The sequence below is a fragment of the Aedes albopictus genome, chromosome 1 (assembly GCF_035046485.1).
Source record: "Aedes albopictus strain Foshan chromosome 1, AalbF5, whole genome shotgun sequence".
In the NCBI taxonomy this organism is placed as follows: domain Eukaryota; kingdom Metazoa; phylum Arthropoda; class Insecta; order Diptera; family Culicidae; genus Aedes; species Aedes albopictus.
In genome coordinates this window covers 105,115,898-105,135,384 of record NC_085136.1, presented here as the reverse complement: position 1 = coordinate 105,135,384, position 19,487 = coordinate 105,115,898, and the positions used below count along the sequence as shown (strand labels likewise).

General features: G+C 42.2%; 2 protein-coding genes across 3 annotated transcripts in view; both read left to right on the top strand.

Annotated features, from left to right (window-relative positions):
* The window catches only part of LOC115271009 (ERC protein 2-like), a 28,023-nt gene extending 16,993 nt beyond the window's left edge, over positions 1 to 11,030 (top strand). Inside the window, exons 2-5 of one of the 2 annotated variants that reach the window (XM_029880401.2) lie at positions 9,644 to 9,777; positions 9,835 to 10,056; positions 10,114 to 10,212; positions 10,273 to 11,030. In XM_029880401.2, coding sequence (XP_029736261.1) covers positions 9,644 to 9,777; positions 9,835 to 10,056; positions 10,114 to 10,212; positions 10,273 to 10,503 — 686 coding nt within the window. In that variant the 3' untranslated portion in view covers positions 10,504 to 11,030. The remainder of the gene's footprint in view (positions 1 to 9,643; positions 9,778 to 9,834; positions 10,057 to 10,113; positions 10,213 to 10,272) is intronic. The other variant, XM_029880402.2, reaches the window with a different exon arrangement.
* A 3,496-nt stretch (positions 11,031 to 14,526) lies between these two features.
* LOC134288900 (uncharacterized protein K02A2.6-like) lies at positions 14,527 to 19,007 on the top strand. Its single transcript, XM_062854830.1, has 2 exons — positions 14,527 to 14,730; positions 17,844 to 19,007. Exons 1-2 carry the CDS (start codon positions 14,527 to 14,529, stop codon positions 19,005 to 19,007), a joined length of 1,368 nt encoding a protein of 455 aa, XP_062710814.1.
* Positions 19,008 to 19,487: the final 480 nt, after the last annotated feature.

Here is a 19,487-nt window from a genome sequence, read left to right as displayed (position 1 = left end):
ACTGGGAAGTTCACCCGAAACCCTTACGCAGTTTTGCACACCGTCCATCGTTGCTTTTATCCGTCTAGTCAGCTTCCCAGGAAAGCCGTTTTCGTCCATGATTCTCCATAGCTCTGCGCGGTCGATACTGTCGTATGCCGCTTTGAATTCGAAGAATAGGTGATGTGATGGGACCTGGTATTCACGGCTTTTCTGGAGGATTTGCTCTACGGTGAAGATCTGGTCCTTTGTCGACCGGCCGTCGATGAAGCCAACTTGATAACTTCCCACGAACTCATTCGTTTTAGGTGACAGACGACGGAAGATGATCTGGGATAGCACTTTGTAGGCAGCATTCAAAATAGTGATCGCCCTGAACTGAAGTTCTCACATTCCAAATGGTTGCCTTTCTGGTGAATGGGGCAGATTACCCCTTCCTTCCACTCCTCCGGTAGCTGTTCGGTTTCCCAGATCCTGACTATCAGCTGATGCAGACAGGTGGTCAACTTTTCTGGGCTTGATGAGTTCAGCTGCGATACCATCCTTACCAGCTGCTTTGTTGGTTTTGAGCTGGTGAATGGCATCCTTAATTTCTCTCAGCGTGGGAGTTGGTTCATTTCCGTCCTCCGCTGCACTGGCGTCGTCGTTTCCTCCGTTGTCGTGGGCTCCCGTGCCTACGTTCTCCACGCCGTTCAGGTGCTGATCGAAGTGCTGCTTCCACCTTTCGATCACCTCACGTCCGTCCGTCAAGAGGCCTCCGTCTTTATCCCTGCATATTTCGGCTCGCGGCACGAAGCCGTTGCGGGATGCGTTGAGCTTCTGATAGAACTTCCGTGTTTCTTGGGAACGGCACAGCAGTTCCATTTCTTCACACTCCGCTTCTTCCAGGCGGCGCTTTTTCTCCCGAAAGAGGCGGGTCTGCTGTTTCCGCTTCTGTTTATAACGTTCCACGTTCTGTCGAGTCCCTTTCTGCAGCAATACCGCCCTCGCTGCGTTCTTCTCCTCCAAAACCGTTCTGCATTCTTCGTCGAACCATTCGTTCCATCGATTCCGTTCCACGTACCCGATGGTGCTCTCGGCTGTGTCGTTGATTGCTGCTTTAACTGTACTCCAGCAGTCCTCTAGAGGGGCCTCATCGAGCTCGCCCTCGTCTGGCAACGCGGCCTCGAGATTCTGCGCGTATGCTGAGGCGACATCCGGTTGTTTCAGCCGCTCTAGGTTGTACCGTGGCGGTCGCCGGTATCGTACATTGTTGATGACGGAGAGTTTTGGGCGCAGTTTGACCATCACCAGATAATGGTCGGAGTCGATGTTGGCGCCACGATAGGTCCTGAAGTCGATAATGTCGGAGAAGTGCCGTCCGTCAATCAGAACGTGGTCGATTTGAGATTCCGTCTGCTGTGGTGATCTCCAGGTGTAACGATAAGGGAGGCTGTGTTGGAAAAAGGTGCTACGTATGGCCATATTTTTGGAGGCGGCGAAATCAATGAGTCGTAGGCCGTCTTCGTTCGTTTGCTGGTGGGCGCTAAACTTACCAATCGTCGGTCTGAATTCCTCCTCCTGGCCTACCTGAGTGTTCAAATCTCCTATGATGATCTTGACGTCGTGGATTGGGCAGCGATCGTACTCGCGTTCGAGCTGCGCGTAAAATGCGTCCTTGTCATCATCAGTACTTCCGGAGTGTGGGTTGTGCACGTTTATTATGCTGAAGTTGAAGAATCGGCCCTTGATCCTCAACCTGCACATTCTTTCGTCGATCGGCCACCAACCGATCACGATGAAAGCTGTTCCCAGCTCGCGTGTGTTGCCGCAGCTCTGGTAGATGGTATGATTACCTCTAAACGTTCGCACCATGAATCCTGTCCAACACACCTCCTGCAGCGCTACGATGCCGAACCCGCGGTCCTTCAGTAGATCGGCGAGTATGCGGGTGCTCCCAATGAAGTTGAGAGATCGGCAGTTCCACGTACCGAGTTTCCAATCGCAAGTCCTTTTTGTTCGCTGGGATCGTTGCCGTTGGTCTCGGTTCGTATTATTCTGTTGCTGATTTTCCGTTACAATGTTTTTTTACGGCTGGCTCGTAGGGCCTGACACCAATCCCCTACTTTCCGGAGGACCATAGTGCACAGTTGAGCTTAGAGTTCTTCCCTGGCACTCGGACGTAGATTAGCCGCCCCTAACATGGGGATCAGACGCTGTTGTGAGCCGCTTCTCCTGGAGAACAGACGCTCAGGTTTGCCGAAGCAAACCCCCCCCCCCTTCCCTGTCAGCTTACGACTAAAGTTCCCACCGGGGTTGGTTATCCGATCTTCCTTAAGGTTGTTCATTGTTTCCGGCCGGTACCGCGAGGAGGTAGGGATAGGAGTTGTAGGGCAGAGGCTAGTGGATCACAATGGGATCTGAATTGCGCAGCATACCCAGCCTTTACCGTGCCCATGCTAACTATTATGATGTTTTAAATCTAGCATCTCTACTGCATGGTTTCCCAAGTTAAAGGTCGCGACCCTCTGAGACAGTCTTAATTTCTGGTTATTGTTATGAAAACGTACAGATTCTACAGTAATTAAGTTATGTTTGTTGGAAGATTTTTCGTGTCGTATTATTCAACGTAAACCTGTCAGTTACATTAACTTTTAACCAAGTCACGGACTAACTCCTCATACTTAGTATAATTTACATAAGCACAATAGTAATTGATTAAGACTATCGTAAGATTGCAAGGAAGGGCAAGCTCCCTCATATCTCATAATTGATCAAACAGTTGCTTTTCTACAGTGACTTAACATAAGCTTTTTAGTCTATTATGTGATGAATTTTTGTACGCAGAAATTAACGTTAAATAATATGACAATAAGGGGATTTACTAAACAGCGTAAACCGATTAAACTGATTAAACATTACAATCACCAAGGCAATCTTTGATTATTTCATCTGCAATTTCATGAAATATTTCAATAATGAAATAATCATCTTTTACGCAGTTAACCCTCTAATACCCAAATTTTTGATGTTGATCTAAATATCATTTTTCGTCATCTAAACTCGATTTAAACATGTTTTGGAAGATGATTCTTTTTAATGAAGTGAATTTTGATTTTTGCTTTTTCTAATTTTAATTTTTGAACATCCCTACACTTTTATATTTTTCCTGGAAGCCCATTTGGCCCACCGATTTTTCAAGACGAAAACATTTGTAGATTTTATGATTACCGTCAAGGCACCATTCACCGTGGATTTAAGAGGATTCGGGGCAAATAAGGGCTGTCATTTGACACCAGTCTTATAAACATTGTTGGTGCCGCTTTTAATTGCCTTCATTATAAGTTAAAATTAAAGCAATATCCACAGAAGTAGAAAAATTTTCACAAAATTTGGTGATATAGTACTATTAGTAAAGAGTAGTAGGGTCGCCTAATTCCGTGGTAGGTCACCATTCACCGTGGTAGTATAGGGATCCATTCACCGTGTATGAGAAATTTTATTCTACTTTGTTTAAAAATGATCAAAACAATCCAGCCAAGGGAATTTTCTTCGTTTAAATTCATTTCAAGTAATAACTTGCAAGATTTTATTATAAAAATGAATGTTCAAATTTTCAATTTTTTCTAGATATATGGGACAATATGGGGCACGGTGAATGGAGACCATGTTTTTTTTAGGGTAACCATTTACCGTGCCTTTTTGTTTCAATTAAAAAGTACGAGCAATCGTACTTTCTTGCTAAACTTACTTCGGTAATGCAAAATACATACCTGATATGTGAATTTTATTGCTTCTTGGTGGAATAAAAACGTTACTACATTTAGTTTATCGCTTAAATCACCTTAGCGCAGTTGTGTGTAGTGGTGTAGGTGTGTAGTGACGGCTCAGCAGCTGGAGGCCAGATTTGCGCGCGCGTTGCCTTCGGTGCTCCGATTTAGTTTTTTGTTTTTCATTTGCTTTTTGCGCTTTTTGGTACGGTTGATGGCAGAGGAAGAAGACCCGGCTTCAGTCAGTGTGTGTAATGACGGCTCGGCAACTGGAGGCCGGATTCGCGCGCGCGTTGCCTTCGGTGCTCCGATTTTTTTTTTCGTTTCGCATTTTTGGTTCGATTGATGGCAGGCGATTATCCGGTGAGTTTGTTCCTTGTTATTCTCTTTCTATGGATTCTACATCAATTATAATATTAATACAATTTTATACCATATATTTATAATATCCTCTTTTCAAATATTTTTTCATTGATTTTGTATAGTTCGTCACCATGAGTGTCGACTTGGATTTTTGTTCCATTTTGTCACTGTTCGAGATGGCATTTTACAAACTATCTCTTCTTTTTATTGCATTTCATTTCTTTTGTGCAATCTCTTAACGACATACTATTTTTCTATGTATCTGTCCATGTATATTTGTTGCAAGTATTTTTATGAATAAATATTGAGCGATCACCTTACGTGGGTGGTCAATTGTTTGCTTTCCGCGTGAAGCGAGCAATAGCGCATCAGATTGCATGTTTTGACACGTCTTTTGTTGTAAATCTTGAGTGTCCACCTGACGCGGGTGGCTGATTGTTTACTTTCCGCGCGGAGTGAGCAATAGCGCTTAAGTTTGTATGTGTTGTCGCGTCTTTAATAGTAAATATTAAACGATCACCTGACGTGGGTGGTCGATTGTTAGCTTTCCGCGTGATGCGAACAACAGCACTTTGTTGCTTCATTTGTAGTAAATATTGAGCAATCACCTGACGAGGGTGGTTGGTTGTTTGCTTTCCGCGTGAAGCGAACAACATCACTGCAGTTTGCACGGCATACTGCAACTCCAAAAGGTCATATTACTTATCGAAGTGAATCCTGACCCAACAATACCTGCCCTACTAACAATCACTCCTTCCTGCAGCCTTTGGTGGAGACGTGCGGTAAACGCCAACTTTCACATAACAAAGGTTGCTATTAACATTCCTTCACTCTTTCAACCTGACTGCAAGGACGTGGCCGGCGCCGTTATTGTACTGTTAAAGAGAGCCTCTGAAGCGTGCACAGTGAGAATGTTGACCACTCCCAGTCAATTATCCGGTTGATTCATTGTGCAACTGTCATTGGTTCGAGTCAATCACGGAGTAGCAACCATAGATATGTGCAGTCAGTCTAAGCTAAGCTCTAAGCTAAATCACCTTAGCGCAGTTTTCGTTTTTTCACTATGAATGCAGTGAACGAGCAGAAACCCGCTTCATGTAAACACACTTTAGTGTCAAAATGATACTTTTAAATGTTTCTAATGAGCGTTTTGGCATGGTAACAATACATTAGTGTTGTATTGGTGAAATTGAAGGGAAATTCCCAACTAACATTTTCAGCGCTATAAGCTTCAGTCATTTGCTTTCTGTTGTGTAACCATCGAGTAAAAGCAGTCAACGCTGAATAAAAGGAAAGCTAGTCAAATATAAATCATAAGCTAATACACGACTGCAAAACAAGCACCATACAGCTACCAAACTCGGTTTTCAGAAATCCATTGCTTGTCACTGGGGCTGCCTTTACTCCACTCTATTCCAACTCCGGGAGATTTCCCGGAAGATGTGAAAACTTGAACACATCGAATAGGAGTCCCCACTAACAAAACAGCTGCTACTATACAGTACAATTCGTTATACTGACAAATCCCCAAACCAGCAGCGCTTTAAAGGCCGTTATGCGATTTCATTACGGCTAGAAGCTGTAATAAAGAAATCGTTGGTTTACCAACACGGCTTGTCGGATATAAACATTATTGTCAAAACAAACTTTAAGCGGGATATATAGCTACTACACAAATTCTTTACAGCTATCCATGTCTGTGCTGTGAAATTATTTGGGTTGCTTTTATTGCACTTTAATTCAATGCCGGATGATTTGCCGGAAGATGTGCAAATCAAGTAAGAGTCCCAGCCACTACAACAGCTGCTTTTATACAGTACGTTTTGTAATGTTGCCAAAACACAAAACAGCAGCGCTTCGTAGCCGTTTAAAGAACACTCTTTCAGCTAGAAGCTGTGAAGAAGAATCTGTCGGCGCAACCACACAGCTTGTTCAATGTAAACATTATTGCGTTTGACGTTTCACAAGCTTTTGCAGCAAGATGAAGTTGGGTAAGGTTTCTTGTGGCACAATTATGAAGCCTTGTCTGGAGTAAAACAAAACGGGCTATTTTCTATGTTATTTATATATAGCAGTGTGGCAGCGATTACATCATCGGGACCAGTGGATATGGAGATCGGGAGTTCGATTCCAAGTAGCGGCAAGTACTTTAATTATTCAATTTTAAAAGTGATAATTCCAGTTCCACATGTATTGCGTCACGGTATCCATAACCTAATTATATTTAATCGTTTAATTTGGGGATGCCGTAAAACTATTATTTAACAACTGCGAAAAGGCTGAAAAAGCGCCTTCTCAAGATGTTATTCAGTTAGGGGTTACATAGGAGCCGAGAAAAGAGCTATGACTAGGTGGCATAGAAGCTGATCGCACAGCATGTACAAGTGGATTAAGTTCGCCAGATTCATTAGGGCTTGCATAGAAGCTTCCGTCCATATGTACAACACAGTAACTCAGCATCAAGCCGTATTGAGGACGCTTTGTTGACGTTTACATTCACAATAAATGTTAGTTGGGTTGTCATATCATTCAATCATAATATGGAAATAATGAAAAAATATTCGAAGGCACACGGTGAATGGAGCCCCCACGGTGAATCGCGTCTTGACGGTACCTATTGTTAAATTATTTTTTTTAATTTTTTTTTCATAGAAAATTTTATTTTTCGTGTAACTTTAAAAAAAAATAGAGTGTATTCAACTCCTTTAAACTCTTCTACTATAATAGAATGATTGAGGAAAAATTTAAAATACGTAAATTGTTGCGATTAAATACAAAAGAAACAATGACATTCAAAAAGTGACCAAAACATCATTTTTTCAATGATTTTTAAAAAATGTTAATACGCTTTAAAAGACACCAAGTGTGAGATATACAGAACAGTCCTAAATATCAGCTAAAAATATAAAAGTTTTGATTGCCCGGGCAAGAAAAAATACAAAAATGCTCAAACTATACCCCGTCTAAAGGCGGGGTTGGGTATTAGAGGGTTAATTAATCTGTTTAGTGAATACCCCTAATGTTAATAAGCTTCGATACCTTGTTCATAATAATGTATGTTTCGAGTTAGGTGAGATTTGATAAAAATGTAGAAAACGAGTAGTTAGTGAAAATCCTATATAAAAGTTACATATAAATAGAAATATTCTGCAACTCTAAAATCTTTGTTTAAACTCCTTTCTATGTATATTTTTGCCTGGTGGGTCGCGAAAAGTTAGCCCGATAGCTAGGGGGGTCGCCTCTCGAAAAGTTTGGGAAACTATTATCTACAGCAATTGAAATATCTGTTTTGGCTGTATGTTTTATGTTATGTTGTATAATCTCCTACACTTACAGGAGCTCACAGAATACAATCTGTTACCGACAAAGCCGGAAACAACATTATGACCCTTAATAGAAGAATCTAAGACATTATATTTTCCATAAACAGGAGTTGTTTTTTGTAGTTAAAATAGTAGAGGAATGTTTTCCGTGGCGTAAATTTAAATATTAAAAAAAAAACGCTATAAAAGCATACCCCCCAAACTGTTATACTCATTTGTATTGGACATAATATCTTCGGTGTTGTTACACATGATAAATGACACATGTAAAGTGTGGGGAGGGAGAAGTGAAAGGAAGAAGAGGAAAAGGAGAGTGTGAGGACGGGAGTGGAGAAGGAATGGAAAAGGAACGGGGAGAAAGGTATTGACCACAATCGTGAGCGGTCACAAGTTCTAGAGCTCCGGTTTTCGTATTTCGGAAAAAGTGAACGTTGAACACGTGTCCGAATGACCTCCCCAAGAGCTAGTTAAGCTCCGTAAAGGCCCGTGCGAGTGAGTGGTGACACGCACCCTATCAATCCCCCCTAACGAAAGGATTGGACCATATTTTCGTGATAAAACCTACGACCACGCGAGGACGGAAAGTTCGGCTTACCTCGCGAGGCCAGACGAAGAATACCTCGTGGTAGGAGCTGAATCGGAGCTGGCGAGCCCTCTTGTGCTGGTGGCTGGCGAGCCCCCTAAGTTATCGTCACGCCACACGCCCCGGGTGAGCCATAGTCTGCGTCATTGAGGTGCGAGCCTAGCAGGGTCCGGTGGGTTCACCCCCGCTTGCTAGGCTCAATATCCGATAGGCCATGGCCCCGCTGGCGAGCATGTGGGACGTCAGTTCAACGGTAAGACGGAGCCTTATACTGGACACACGTCAAGGAAACCCAGGGATCTCCGCTAAAACACTTCAAGAATCCCGCCGACCACCTGGAAGGACCTGCAGTAACCCACGCCGATCGGAGATAATGATCGGGCAAGTAACACCAAGCATTCCTTCTCCCTCACACACCCACACTTGCATGCAGAAAACGGCCGCAACGAACCCCCCCCCCCCTCCCCCTTTTTGTATTTGTCTTTAGGATAATAAAGTATTATTAAGCTTAATTGTTTGTTTTGTGCCACTTTATCGAAAGATGTCCTTGTTTGTTCTATTTCTGGTTGTTCTGTTGTTTCTTTGTTAACTATCGTTGGGTAAATCGGTCGTGCAGTCCTCCTGAGCATGGCAATGGCGACCCTGAAAGAGCAGAGCCATGAGGCTAGCCGTGCGCTCTTTACAAATCAGAGACTATGGCATAGCTTATATTAAGAATTGTACATACTGTCCTGCAATATGGACAACATGCAACATGGAGTCTACAACCGTAATAATATCTTTTATGCTGTTTTGAGTTACACAACATTACCAATAATAAAGATTGTTCTATGTCATTTATTTAGCGTTGAATATAATTGTAATGAAAACGAATCAACAACCCTATTGTTTAGTGAATACAGTATTGCGATTATGTTTGAATAAATGCTTTCTCCACAGACATACAGACGTATCACTTGGAAAAAAAATACTATTAATATCGTCATCACGAAGACATAATTGCGCAATGCTAATCACGCTGCGTTTCGAAAATCGCTAAGTAGATGGCGGTAGTGAGCACTAAGCACAAGTCAAACAGAAGCAAAAACTATGTGTGCGCCATGAGTAAGCGGTTTAAGAACTACGAACAAACCGTTAAAAAGAGAAACGATGGGAAGTGAATGGAGTGAGATGTTTTTATATGTGTGCTTTCTTTTTTATGATTTATGTTTCTGTGTATTTTAACTTATGCTAATTCTACACTTAAAATGTGTGCTTTCTCGATATCGTAATGGGTAACGGAATTTACTAATTTTCGAGCTAAAGTTGAATAGCACCTTTGCTTTTTCATACGAGGGACGCCTCACAGAAAAATATAAATAAATAAAGCTATCATCTAGTCAGGAAACAAATTCAAGGACACTTACAACCTCGTTTTCGCGACAGAGCTGAGGTTTTCTCCAATGCGTAAGGGTTGCGTGATGTACAAAAATAGGCATGATAATGACGACCCAGTTATTGATTACAGTGGGCCTATATTTGCTTATGCAAGGGAATGCAAATCTTAGAAGTGGGTATATGACATTCAAATATCGTACATTTTCTTCGTTTGATTTTACCAGTGTTTAGATATTTTAAAACTTTTCTTGTTTATTCTCTCCCCACAGAAATTCACGTCCTGCAAGCCATCAACAACGTCCTAAAGGAGCGCCATGAAATCGAATCCAACTACAAGAACCTGGCGCTGAAGTTCCGCGACATGCAAGAGGAAGAGGCCCACCGGAGGGCGAAGGTTTGCAGTGTTTGTGAAAGCCCCCCGCGCCGGTCTAGATTCGCTAACAAAACCTGTTCGTTTCAGTTCGATGAAGCACGCAAACGGCAACTGGAGGAACTACAGGCCAAGGGTGAAGCCCTCTGTCGGGAAAAGGCGAAATTGCAACATCAGATCGAGCACGTCACGTGGCACCTGGAGGGATGCCGACGGAGGCGGCCCTGCTTAGCGCGGTTACCGGAGAACTGTCCGCTCAAGGGGGACGCACCAAGCTGTTTGCCACATTCGCCGGAGAAACTAAAGATTATGGTAAGGAAGGGGGAGCGGGTGGCAATCGTAAAATGATCGAGTATTGCATACTTTCAGGCAAACATGAAAAGCACCGCGGATCACTTGGTTAGAGGAATCATGGATTTACGAAAGAAAATTCACATTGTACAGGATAAACTGGAGCATGAAGTGGCGGTTGGTACCAGTATTGAACATGTACATAGGAATTTTCTCATTTTTTCCCTTTTATCGTAGCGCAAAAAGGACATGGAGAAGAAGCTGTCCGAGCTGCGGAAGCAGATCTGCCAGCACAACAAATGTATGCAACAGGCAGGACACCGAGAACACGCCCATCACCACGCTCATCACCACCATCATGGAGGGATGGGTGGTCACGCTGGTGGTGGCGGAGGAGGCGGAGGTGGAGGCGGTGGTCATGGAGCCACCTTGTTGCCACCGATTAAAAACTGCATGACGGCCAAATAGCAGCGGGCCGCCTCGGAACTGGTGAATGGACACCACCGGCAGAAGAAGAAAAAACAGAAGCACCAGTGTCCCCACGGGAACTACGTTAAACTACCGCGACCGTGTTCGGAAGAGTTGCCATGAGATGATTTCGACCAGCCATGCCACGCCACACACCCATGCTTGATTAGCAGTTGATTTATCGGGAAGAAAACATAAGAGAATTGTTACCAGGTTATGTTTGAGAGCTGTTTGGATTGAGTTATCCGAAAATAAGTTGTTGTACAGTGCATCAAATGCAGTTAGTCTAAATGGTTATGTAGGAAAAGTATATATAATTTGCTTTGAACAGATTCAGAAATTATAATGTTATAGCTCAATAATGCTGTGTACAGTTACGTTTGTATAATTTTATGAAATATTTATGCCTAAGTCTAGCGTCCACAAACACTACAACACAACACTACTACTGCCGTTACCGAACACTTACTATTCATATCATACTGGGCATCTAGCTTCTCCTACTAGTTGATGTAGTTCCATATTACTCTGAAAATAAAGATTGAAAATCGATTTACTATAAGAAAATATTTTGTTCGAATCGACCATGAGGCACAGGTATGAGTTAAGTTAAGAAAGACAATAAATAAAAGGGAAATCGCGTTAAATACTGTTCCTTTAAATTCCACTAAGAATTTGCATCCTTTGACGGATACGTATTTCGACCTCAACTGTAAGGTCGTCTTCAGTGTCTTGTACTTGAGTCGAGTCAAGTACAAGACACTGAAGACGACCTTACAGTTGAGGTCGAAATACGTATCTGTCAAAGGATGCAAATTCTTAGTGGAATTCAAAGGAACAGTACTTAACGCGATTTTCTTTTTATTTACAGATATTCCCCTAACAAGCCCAGGTTAATCATCATCTTAAGAAAGACGTATTCTCGAGGAAAAAAAGGATTTCAGATTGCTCGCGTCACAATTTGAGTTACTTCTGATTACATTAATAGTTTGTGCTTCTCTTCAACTTTATCCCAATTTCAAGGATTTCTGCAAGATTTCTTCCATAGCCCCCATGAGAACTCTTTCAACAACTCCTCTAGGATTTTTTTTATTCCCCAGAAGTTTCTCCACAGACTTTTGGAATTTTAAAAGGACTCAAAAAAATCAAGAATTCCTCCGGAGTTATTCCAAAACTTCCTCTAATTATAAGAATTCTTACATATTCTTCTTCTCTCTGTTTACAAGAGCTTTTTTAAAACAAACTTCTAGTTCCTTCTAAGAATGTCTTAAAGAATTTTTTTAATGTTTCTCCAAAAATTCTTCCTAAGAGTCTTCCAGGAATGCATACAGGTTTTTTTTTTTCGTATGACTCCTCCAAGGACTTACTGCAACGATTCCTTTAGGAATTTTCAGACATTTCTCTAAACATGCATCTGTCAGGTCTAGCCTAACGCCGGCCCTGACTTGACAGATAATTGTTAGAGTGGGACAGTTGGCTACACTGAGATGGTGGACGTGAGCTCGAGGCGGTTTCCGGGTAAGGGAGGTGCGAGTTGTGTGTGAACGAACGGACCGAGAAGTTGTACGGCGGTGCGGAATAAATATCTCAGAAATATAAAACGGTAAATTAGAACGCGTTGTTATTCGTATACCAAAATCCGACATATTTTGGCGGCGAGGATGAAACAAAAGTGTACCAGATGCAAACAGGCCGATTATCGTCGGGGAAAATAAGTTTTTGTCCATCGAAAAAAAAACGCGGTAGCGTGGTCGGCCAAGTGGTTGGCGGAACGGAAAAGTTGTGGTTGTGCTTGGAAGCGAAACGAAATGTAAGTAACGGTCTCGATAGTGGTACTTGAAAAAAGGGAAGCTTGTGTGACGTGCCTGGAAACGAATTAAGAAGAAAAAAGTGTCCATAGTTGTTTTAGCAAAAATGAAATGATATTCAGAAAGAAATGAGAAAGCTTGTTCAAAATGGCGTGTTTTCAAGAAGAAAGTTGAACATGCATGTGTGGGTTTTTTTTACAAACGATGATGATGATAATGATGGTCGGGTCCTGACATGATGGTGGTGGTAAACCCTGTGGTGAACTGAACAGAAGAACAAGTGTTTTTATTTTCTGGGCCGAAGGGAAGAAATGGAAGTTAAATAATTGTGAAACAAAGAGCATTTCTTAATAAAATATGAAACAAAGGTGTTGAAAATTGGTTGGAAGATGGGTTATGTACCGCACGTCATTATTTGGTTTTGCAAGTTATTTCAGCTGATGGGTATAGCGGTGGCGCTAAGGAAAAAGTGAATCAAATGTTCATTCTGGCAATCGATGCCAAGAAAAAACAACTGTCGGTGTATAAGTGAGAGTGAAAATCAAGCTAAAAAAATATGGGTGTTGGCGGAAGAGGAGATTGCTTAGTGTTTGTATTGAGGAATGATCAAGGATTTTGTGTGTGTGTGAAGGCGTGTTGAACGGGTTATGTACCCACAAAAAAAAAAGGTTAGGCATCACCAATACAACCAAGCGAGGTGAGTCGCCGGCGTTTGTAAAATTACAAGGAATAATGAGGTAAGGTTAAGTACCAGAGACAAAAATATTCGCTGAGAAAGGTTGTGTACCTCTATGTTGGTTTTGATTATGAATGATATTTGGAGTTGTGTACTGAAAAAAAAAAAAAGGAAAGGTTGTGTACCCCAGTGTGAATTGAGAATCAGGGTTGTGTACCCCGTTATAATCGTTGTTTTTATTAATCTGCTTTTTGAAGTGAAATACTGGGTTGTGTACCTAAGATGGAAATACTTCTAAATAAAAAAAAAAAAAAATAATAATAATAATAATAATAATAATAATAATAATAATAATAATAATACACCAGTAAAGAAAAGTCATCACAAGAAGGCCGTGATGTTTCGCGAAAGATATTGGTAAGCTATATCAATCTACCTGAAAAAGGTAAGTGGTTTTATTTTTTTTAGATTTTATTGCTGTATTTTATAATTTTCACGGAAGAAATATATGTTGAAGAATAATGAGAAATACGGGGGAATTACTGAAAAAAAAAACTAAATGTCAACAGGTACGTCAACAAATCCTTTTATATTTATGAGATTTTGTTGAGTAATTATAAAATTACAAATGTGTATTTTTTTTTATTTTTATTCAAATTTGATAGCATGAACCATTCCAGTCGCATCAAACCATTCGACGTGACGATTGAGTCAAGCCATCTACCCACCGAGTGGGAGACGTGGAAATATGATCTAGAGTCATTTTTTGTGGCTCAACGGATCGAAACACAGTATGAGAAACGTGCACAGTTAGCCTATCTGGGGGGACCAGGACTTCAAAGCCTACTGAGACACCTTCCTGGAGTAGACAACGTACCCCACGTTACCATTGATCCCCCATATTATGAATTATGATGTAGCTGTTAAATGTCTAGATGACTACTTTGAGCCATTCCGTCGCAAAACGTTTGAGCGCCACCTATTCCACCAAATTTCTCAAAACTCTGGGGAACGTTTCACGGATTTTGTAATGCGACTTCGGAAACAGATTGCGAGATGCGGTTATGACTCGTCAGTGGTTGATGAATTGATCGCTGATCGTATTACGCAGGGTTGTACTTCCGAGGAATTGCGCATCAAACTTCTTCAGAAAGACAGGACTTTGGAAGAGACAATCGCATTGGGGACTAGCTTGGCAGAATCCTCACAGAAATCCACAGACCTGAGTCGACCGTCTGTATGGAAGAGAGAGCAACAAGAAGTTCATGCCATTCGTCAATCTTTTCCGCGGAAGTATCCAGAAGCCTCTCGGAACACTCGCTCGGAATTTAGGTTCAAGGGGAATCAATTTTCACGTTATCAGCGAGGTCAGTCAACCGACAGATTTATCTGCTACAGCTGTGGCAAACGTGGACACATCCAAGGAAGTCTGGACTGTCCAGCAAAAGCTACGAAATGCGCTAGTTGTGGTAGGATTGGTCATTGGGCTAAACGGTGCTACACCAAAAGACAACCGGCAAAGAACATGAGTCCGTTTCGATGTCAGAGGAACCCAAGCCGAAGCGCATTCGAGCGGTAATCGAAGAAACGGAAAAAGATCAAACCGAGTACATCTTCTACGCGATGGGTAAGAATGTTTTTATGTTCATGATCGGAGGAGTCAAAGTGCCGATGACCATCGACTCGGGAGCGGACGCCAACATCATTAACCGAGAGATATGGGAACAAATGAAAGAAGCAGGTGTTCGTGTAGAGAACATGTCTACTGTGGTCGATAGGAGCCTTACAGCGTATGCATCAGAACAGCCCATGGATATTACCGGATCATTTGTGGCAGAGATTGAAGCTGGCGGGAATTAGGACTTCGCTAAATTCTACATCGTCGAAAATGGCCAACAATGTCTACTCGGAGATCACACGGCTAAGCGTCTCAAGGTTCTGAAGGTAGGGTTCAATGTGGGTGCTGTGAGGGGCCAAAAGTTAGAGCCATTTCCCAAGTTCCGGAACGTAGTGGTGGAAATACCGATCAACGTGGACGTACAACCGGTCCAGCAACCCTATAGACGTCCTCCAATTGCCCTTGAACACCAGATCGAAGAAAAATTGCGTTGCCTGCTGGAGGGCCCATATTCTGCGCACCTAAGACTTTTTCAATTTCAATCAGCTGTAATAAATTCCAAATCGAACCGATTTGGCTGAATTTTTGACCGCACATAGTTATTAGCTTTGTTAGTAAGGGAAAAATATAGTTCTTATATAAAACACTCAATATTTATGTAAAATCATGAAAATTCTAAAGTATGTCTCTCTCTCTCTTCTTGGCGTAACGTCCTCACTGGGACAAAGCCTGCTTCTCAGCTTAGTGTTCAATGAGCACTTCCACAGTTTTTAACTGAGAGCTTCCTCTGCCAATGACCATTTTGCATGTGTATATCGTGTGGCAGGCACGAAGATACTCTATGCCCAAGGAAGTCAAGGAAATTTCCTTTACGAAAAGATCCTGGACCGACCGGGAATCGAACCCGTCACCCTCAGCATGGTCATGCTGAATACCCGTGCGTTTACCGCCTCGGCTATATGGGCCCTAAAGTATGTCTTTGTGCCTAATTCTGCGCACCCTTTTTTGGAATGTTCCTTATTCTGCGCACTAATGTTCCTAATTCAGCGCACATGAAAAAAAACTCTAAAAAGATAACACATTGAAATGAGAACATGATTCATAGATGAAATTCAATTGAATTCTTTATTTTCAACTTTCATGCGACTTTACGACCGTATTGGAACTCTGCATGTCCCCAACATTGATACTACCCACTTAGATTATTAAGCAAAGTGAATTTTAATTATGACATATAAAAGGATTTGGTAGCATTATCGAATACGACCGTGTAAAGCTTTTTAGTTATCCGCACAAGTACATATAAGTAAAATTTACTTTAATTTCTAATTTTTTTTAACTTTTTCGCCATGACAAGGTGGCACAATTTTTGTTTGCAAACTGAGACGTCTTTCTTGTCCAACTCCAGGGTTTCCTCTGTTTAAGAAAATTCCATGTAAACTTACATCACATGTCGCATTTTAGGAATGCTTGCATGAATACATAATTTTTCCCTCGAGCTTGATAGCAAATGTTCCAAACATGTGGTTAGTTCGGTTGATCTATCAGATCAAAAATGCAAGAAGCGTAAATTTGCCTTTAAAGTTCCTAAACTAATTTGTTAAAACGTAATTTACATTCACCGGATTGCTAGAAACATGGAATATTCTAGTTATAACTATGGTGGCATTTATATGATGTTTGTTTATCAATTATATGCTCAAAACTTAGTGTTGAAATTTCTGCGCAGAATTAGGACCACCAAGTAATACCGGTTCCTAATTCTGCGCACCCAAGAAGAACAAGAAGATTAAGAAACGAAGAAGAAAACTCAATTGTTTTTTGCCGATTTTATTTTATTACAAAATAATGGTCGTTAGTTTGAAAAATTTTTCTTCACAAACTTTTTCATTACTATTGAAACAATATTCAAAAAATATATTTGAAGCTAATATTGAACTAGCGTTTATGATATTGTGGTATATTCGAGAAAGTGCGCCGAATTAGGGACTGCGCAGAATTAGGACCGGTCACGGTACAACAGGATATCATTGAACGAGTCAACGGTCCGTCCCCTTGGGTGTCCCCAATGGTTCCGATAACTAAGGATTCATGTGAGATTCGATTGTGTATCGATATGCGCCAAGCAAATCGAGCAGTGCTTAGAGAAACCCATCCACTTCCGTTGGTTGACGAACTGTTGAGCTCTTTGAATGGCGCGGTACGTTTTTCGAAGATTGACATTAAGGAAGCGTACCATCAAGTGGAAATCTCTCAGAAGTCAAGGCCCATCACCACGTTTATCACAAAACACGGACTTTTCAGGTAGATTTTATTTTCATGCATAGTAATTACTCACGACAAAAAAAAATAAATGAACTAACGAACTACAAATTTATATTCTGTTTTCAATACATCCATATACTTCTGCAATAGGTACAAACGACTAATGTTCGGCGTTAGTTGCGCACCAGAACTGTTCCAGAAGGTGATGGAATCTGTTCTTGCGGGGCTGGAGGGTGTCATTGTTTATCTTGATGATGCGATTGTTCATGGGCGGAATCAGAAGGAACATGATGAGAGGTTAAATGCGGTTCTTCAGAGATTGGCTGAGTATGGAGTTCTCTTGAACACTAAAAAGTGTGTATACAACGTCAGATCGTTGGAGTTTCTTGGCCACGTATTGTCCGCCGATGGTGTACGTCCAACGGAGAGCAGAATCGATGCAATTGAAAAGTTTAGGGAACCACAGAATGTGTCTGAACTTAGGAGTTTTCTGGGATTAGTATGCTACGTCGGCCGGTTCATTCCAAATTTGGCCTCAAAAACGGACTCTCTAAGGCAGCTGCTTCGTAATGACGTTTGTTTCAAATGGACTGAGAAAGAAAAGATGGATTTTGAGAAAATTAAGACCGATATTTGCAATATCGATTACCTAGGATTCTTCAATCCTAAGGACCGCACAAAACTAATTGCCGATGCCAGCCCAACTGGTCTTGGAGCAGTTTTGTTGCAGAAAGACTGTGACGGCAGAACCAGAGTTATTGCCTATGCAAGCAAAGCCCTAACAGATATTGAAAGGAAATATTTTCAGACGGAAAGGGAAGTGTTATCTCTTGTTTGGAGTGTGGAGAAATTCAAGCTATATCTACAAGGGATTAAGTTCAGCTTGTTAACTGACTGTAAGGCATTAGCGTTTTTGTTTAGCCCGAGGTCTCGCCCATGCGCTCGTATAGAACGATGGATTTTACGACTACAGGCATTTAACTACGAGGTAGAACATATACCAGGTTCTGCCAATATCGCCGATTCGCTTTCCCGGTTAACAACGTCTTCCCCTGATCCGATCGACAAAACTACGCAAGGATATGTACGAACTGTTGCGGAACAAGCGGTGCCGGTAGCAATGACCTTCAACGAAATCGCCAATGAGACGAAGAATGACGATGATCTTCAAGCAGTGATAAAGGCTCTGGAGATTGGTCGTTTTGAGGAGTTCCCAAAGGACTATAACCCATACGAGACCGAGTTATGCAGCGTCGATGGAATACTACTCAGAGGAAGGCGTATAGTTGTCCCAACAGTATTGAGAGATCGAGTAATAAGCTTGGCCCACGAAGCCCATCCAGGTATTGCAGCAATGAAGCGGCGTTTGCGACAAAAGGTCTGGTGGCCGTTGATGGACAAAGCAGTGGAAAGCTGTGTCAAACGGTGTAAACAGTGCACGCTAGTCTCGTCGCTTGGGGTTCCGGAACCACTCCGTAGAACTAGAATGCCAATCAAACCGTGGATTGACATAGCGGTGGATTTCATGGGGCCATTGCCTTCTGGTCACAACCTTTTTGTCATAGTTGATTATTTCAGCAGGTTCACCGAAGTGGTAGTTATGAAGCAGATCACGGCAAGACACACCATCCAAGCCCTTCACGAATCTTTCTGCAGATTTGGCGTTCCGGAAACCATAAAGGCGGATAATGGTCCACAATTCATTAGTGAGGAGTTGAAAGCATACTGTCGAGAATACGGCATTCAGCTTCGCAGAACCACGCCCTATTGGCCGCAAGCTAATGGAGAGGTGGAGCGAGCGAACAAAACTATCCTAAAGCATCTGAAAATAAGCCAAGAAGCTGGAAGTGAGGACTGGATTTGGGACTTACGTACCTTCCTACTTATGTACAACTCCACTCCACATGCTACAACCGGAGAAGCACCATCGGTGCTTATGTTCGGACGAGTCTTGCGTGACAAGCTGCCGGGAATCGATCATAGAAGAATGCTTTTGGATGAGGAGGAGGTACGCGACAAGGATTGGACCAACAAACTCAAGGACGCTGAGTATAGCAACGCCCGCCGCCATGCAAAGCCCTCCGAGTTCAAGGAAGGAGACACCGTGGTGGCTAAAAGAATGTGCAAATCGAACTAGCTTTCTACAACTTTTCATCCTGAGGAATTAAAGATTATCGAAATGACGGGATCAGATGCAACGCTATGTTCAACGGAATCGAACCGCATCATACACCGGAACGTAGCTCATCTAAAACCGCTAATAAAGAACACGTCGTTGGAAACTGGAGGCGCTGAACAAATCGAAGTCGAAGAAGATTCACAAAAGTCAACAGCGGGTATTCCAAACTCGCCACGGAAAACGGAGTTGATGCCTCTTCAAGAACAACGTCCATCACGATCGCTTCGGGTGCCAACATATTTGAAGGATTACCAAATCAACGCTGTTCATGATTATTAAGTAAAGGGGGGATGTCAGGTCTAGCCTAACGCCGGCCCTGACTTGACAGATAATTGTTAGAGTGGGACAGTTGGCTACACTGAGATGGTGGACGTGAGCTCGAGGCGGTTTCCGGGTAAGGGAGGTGCGAGTTGTGTGTGAACGAACGGACCGAGAAGT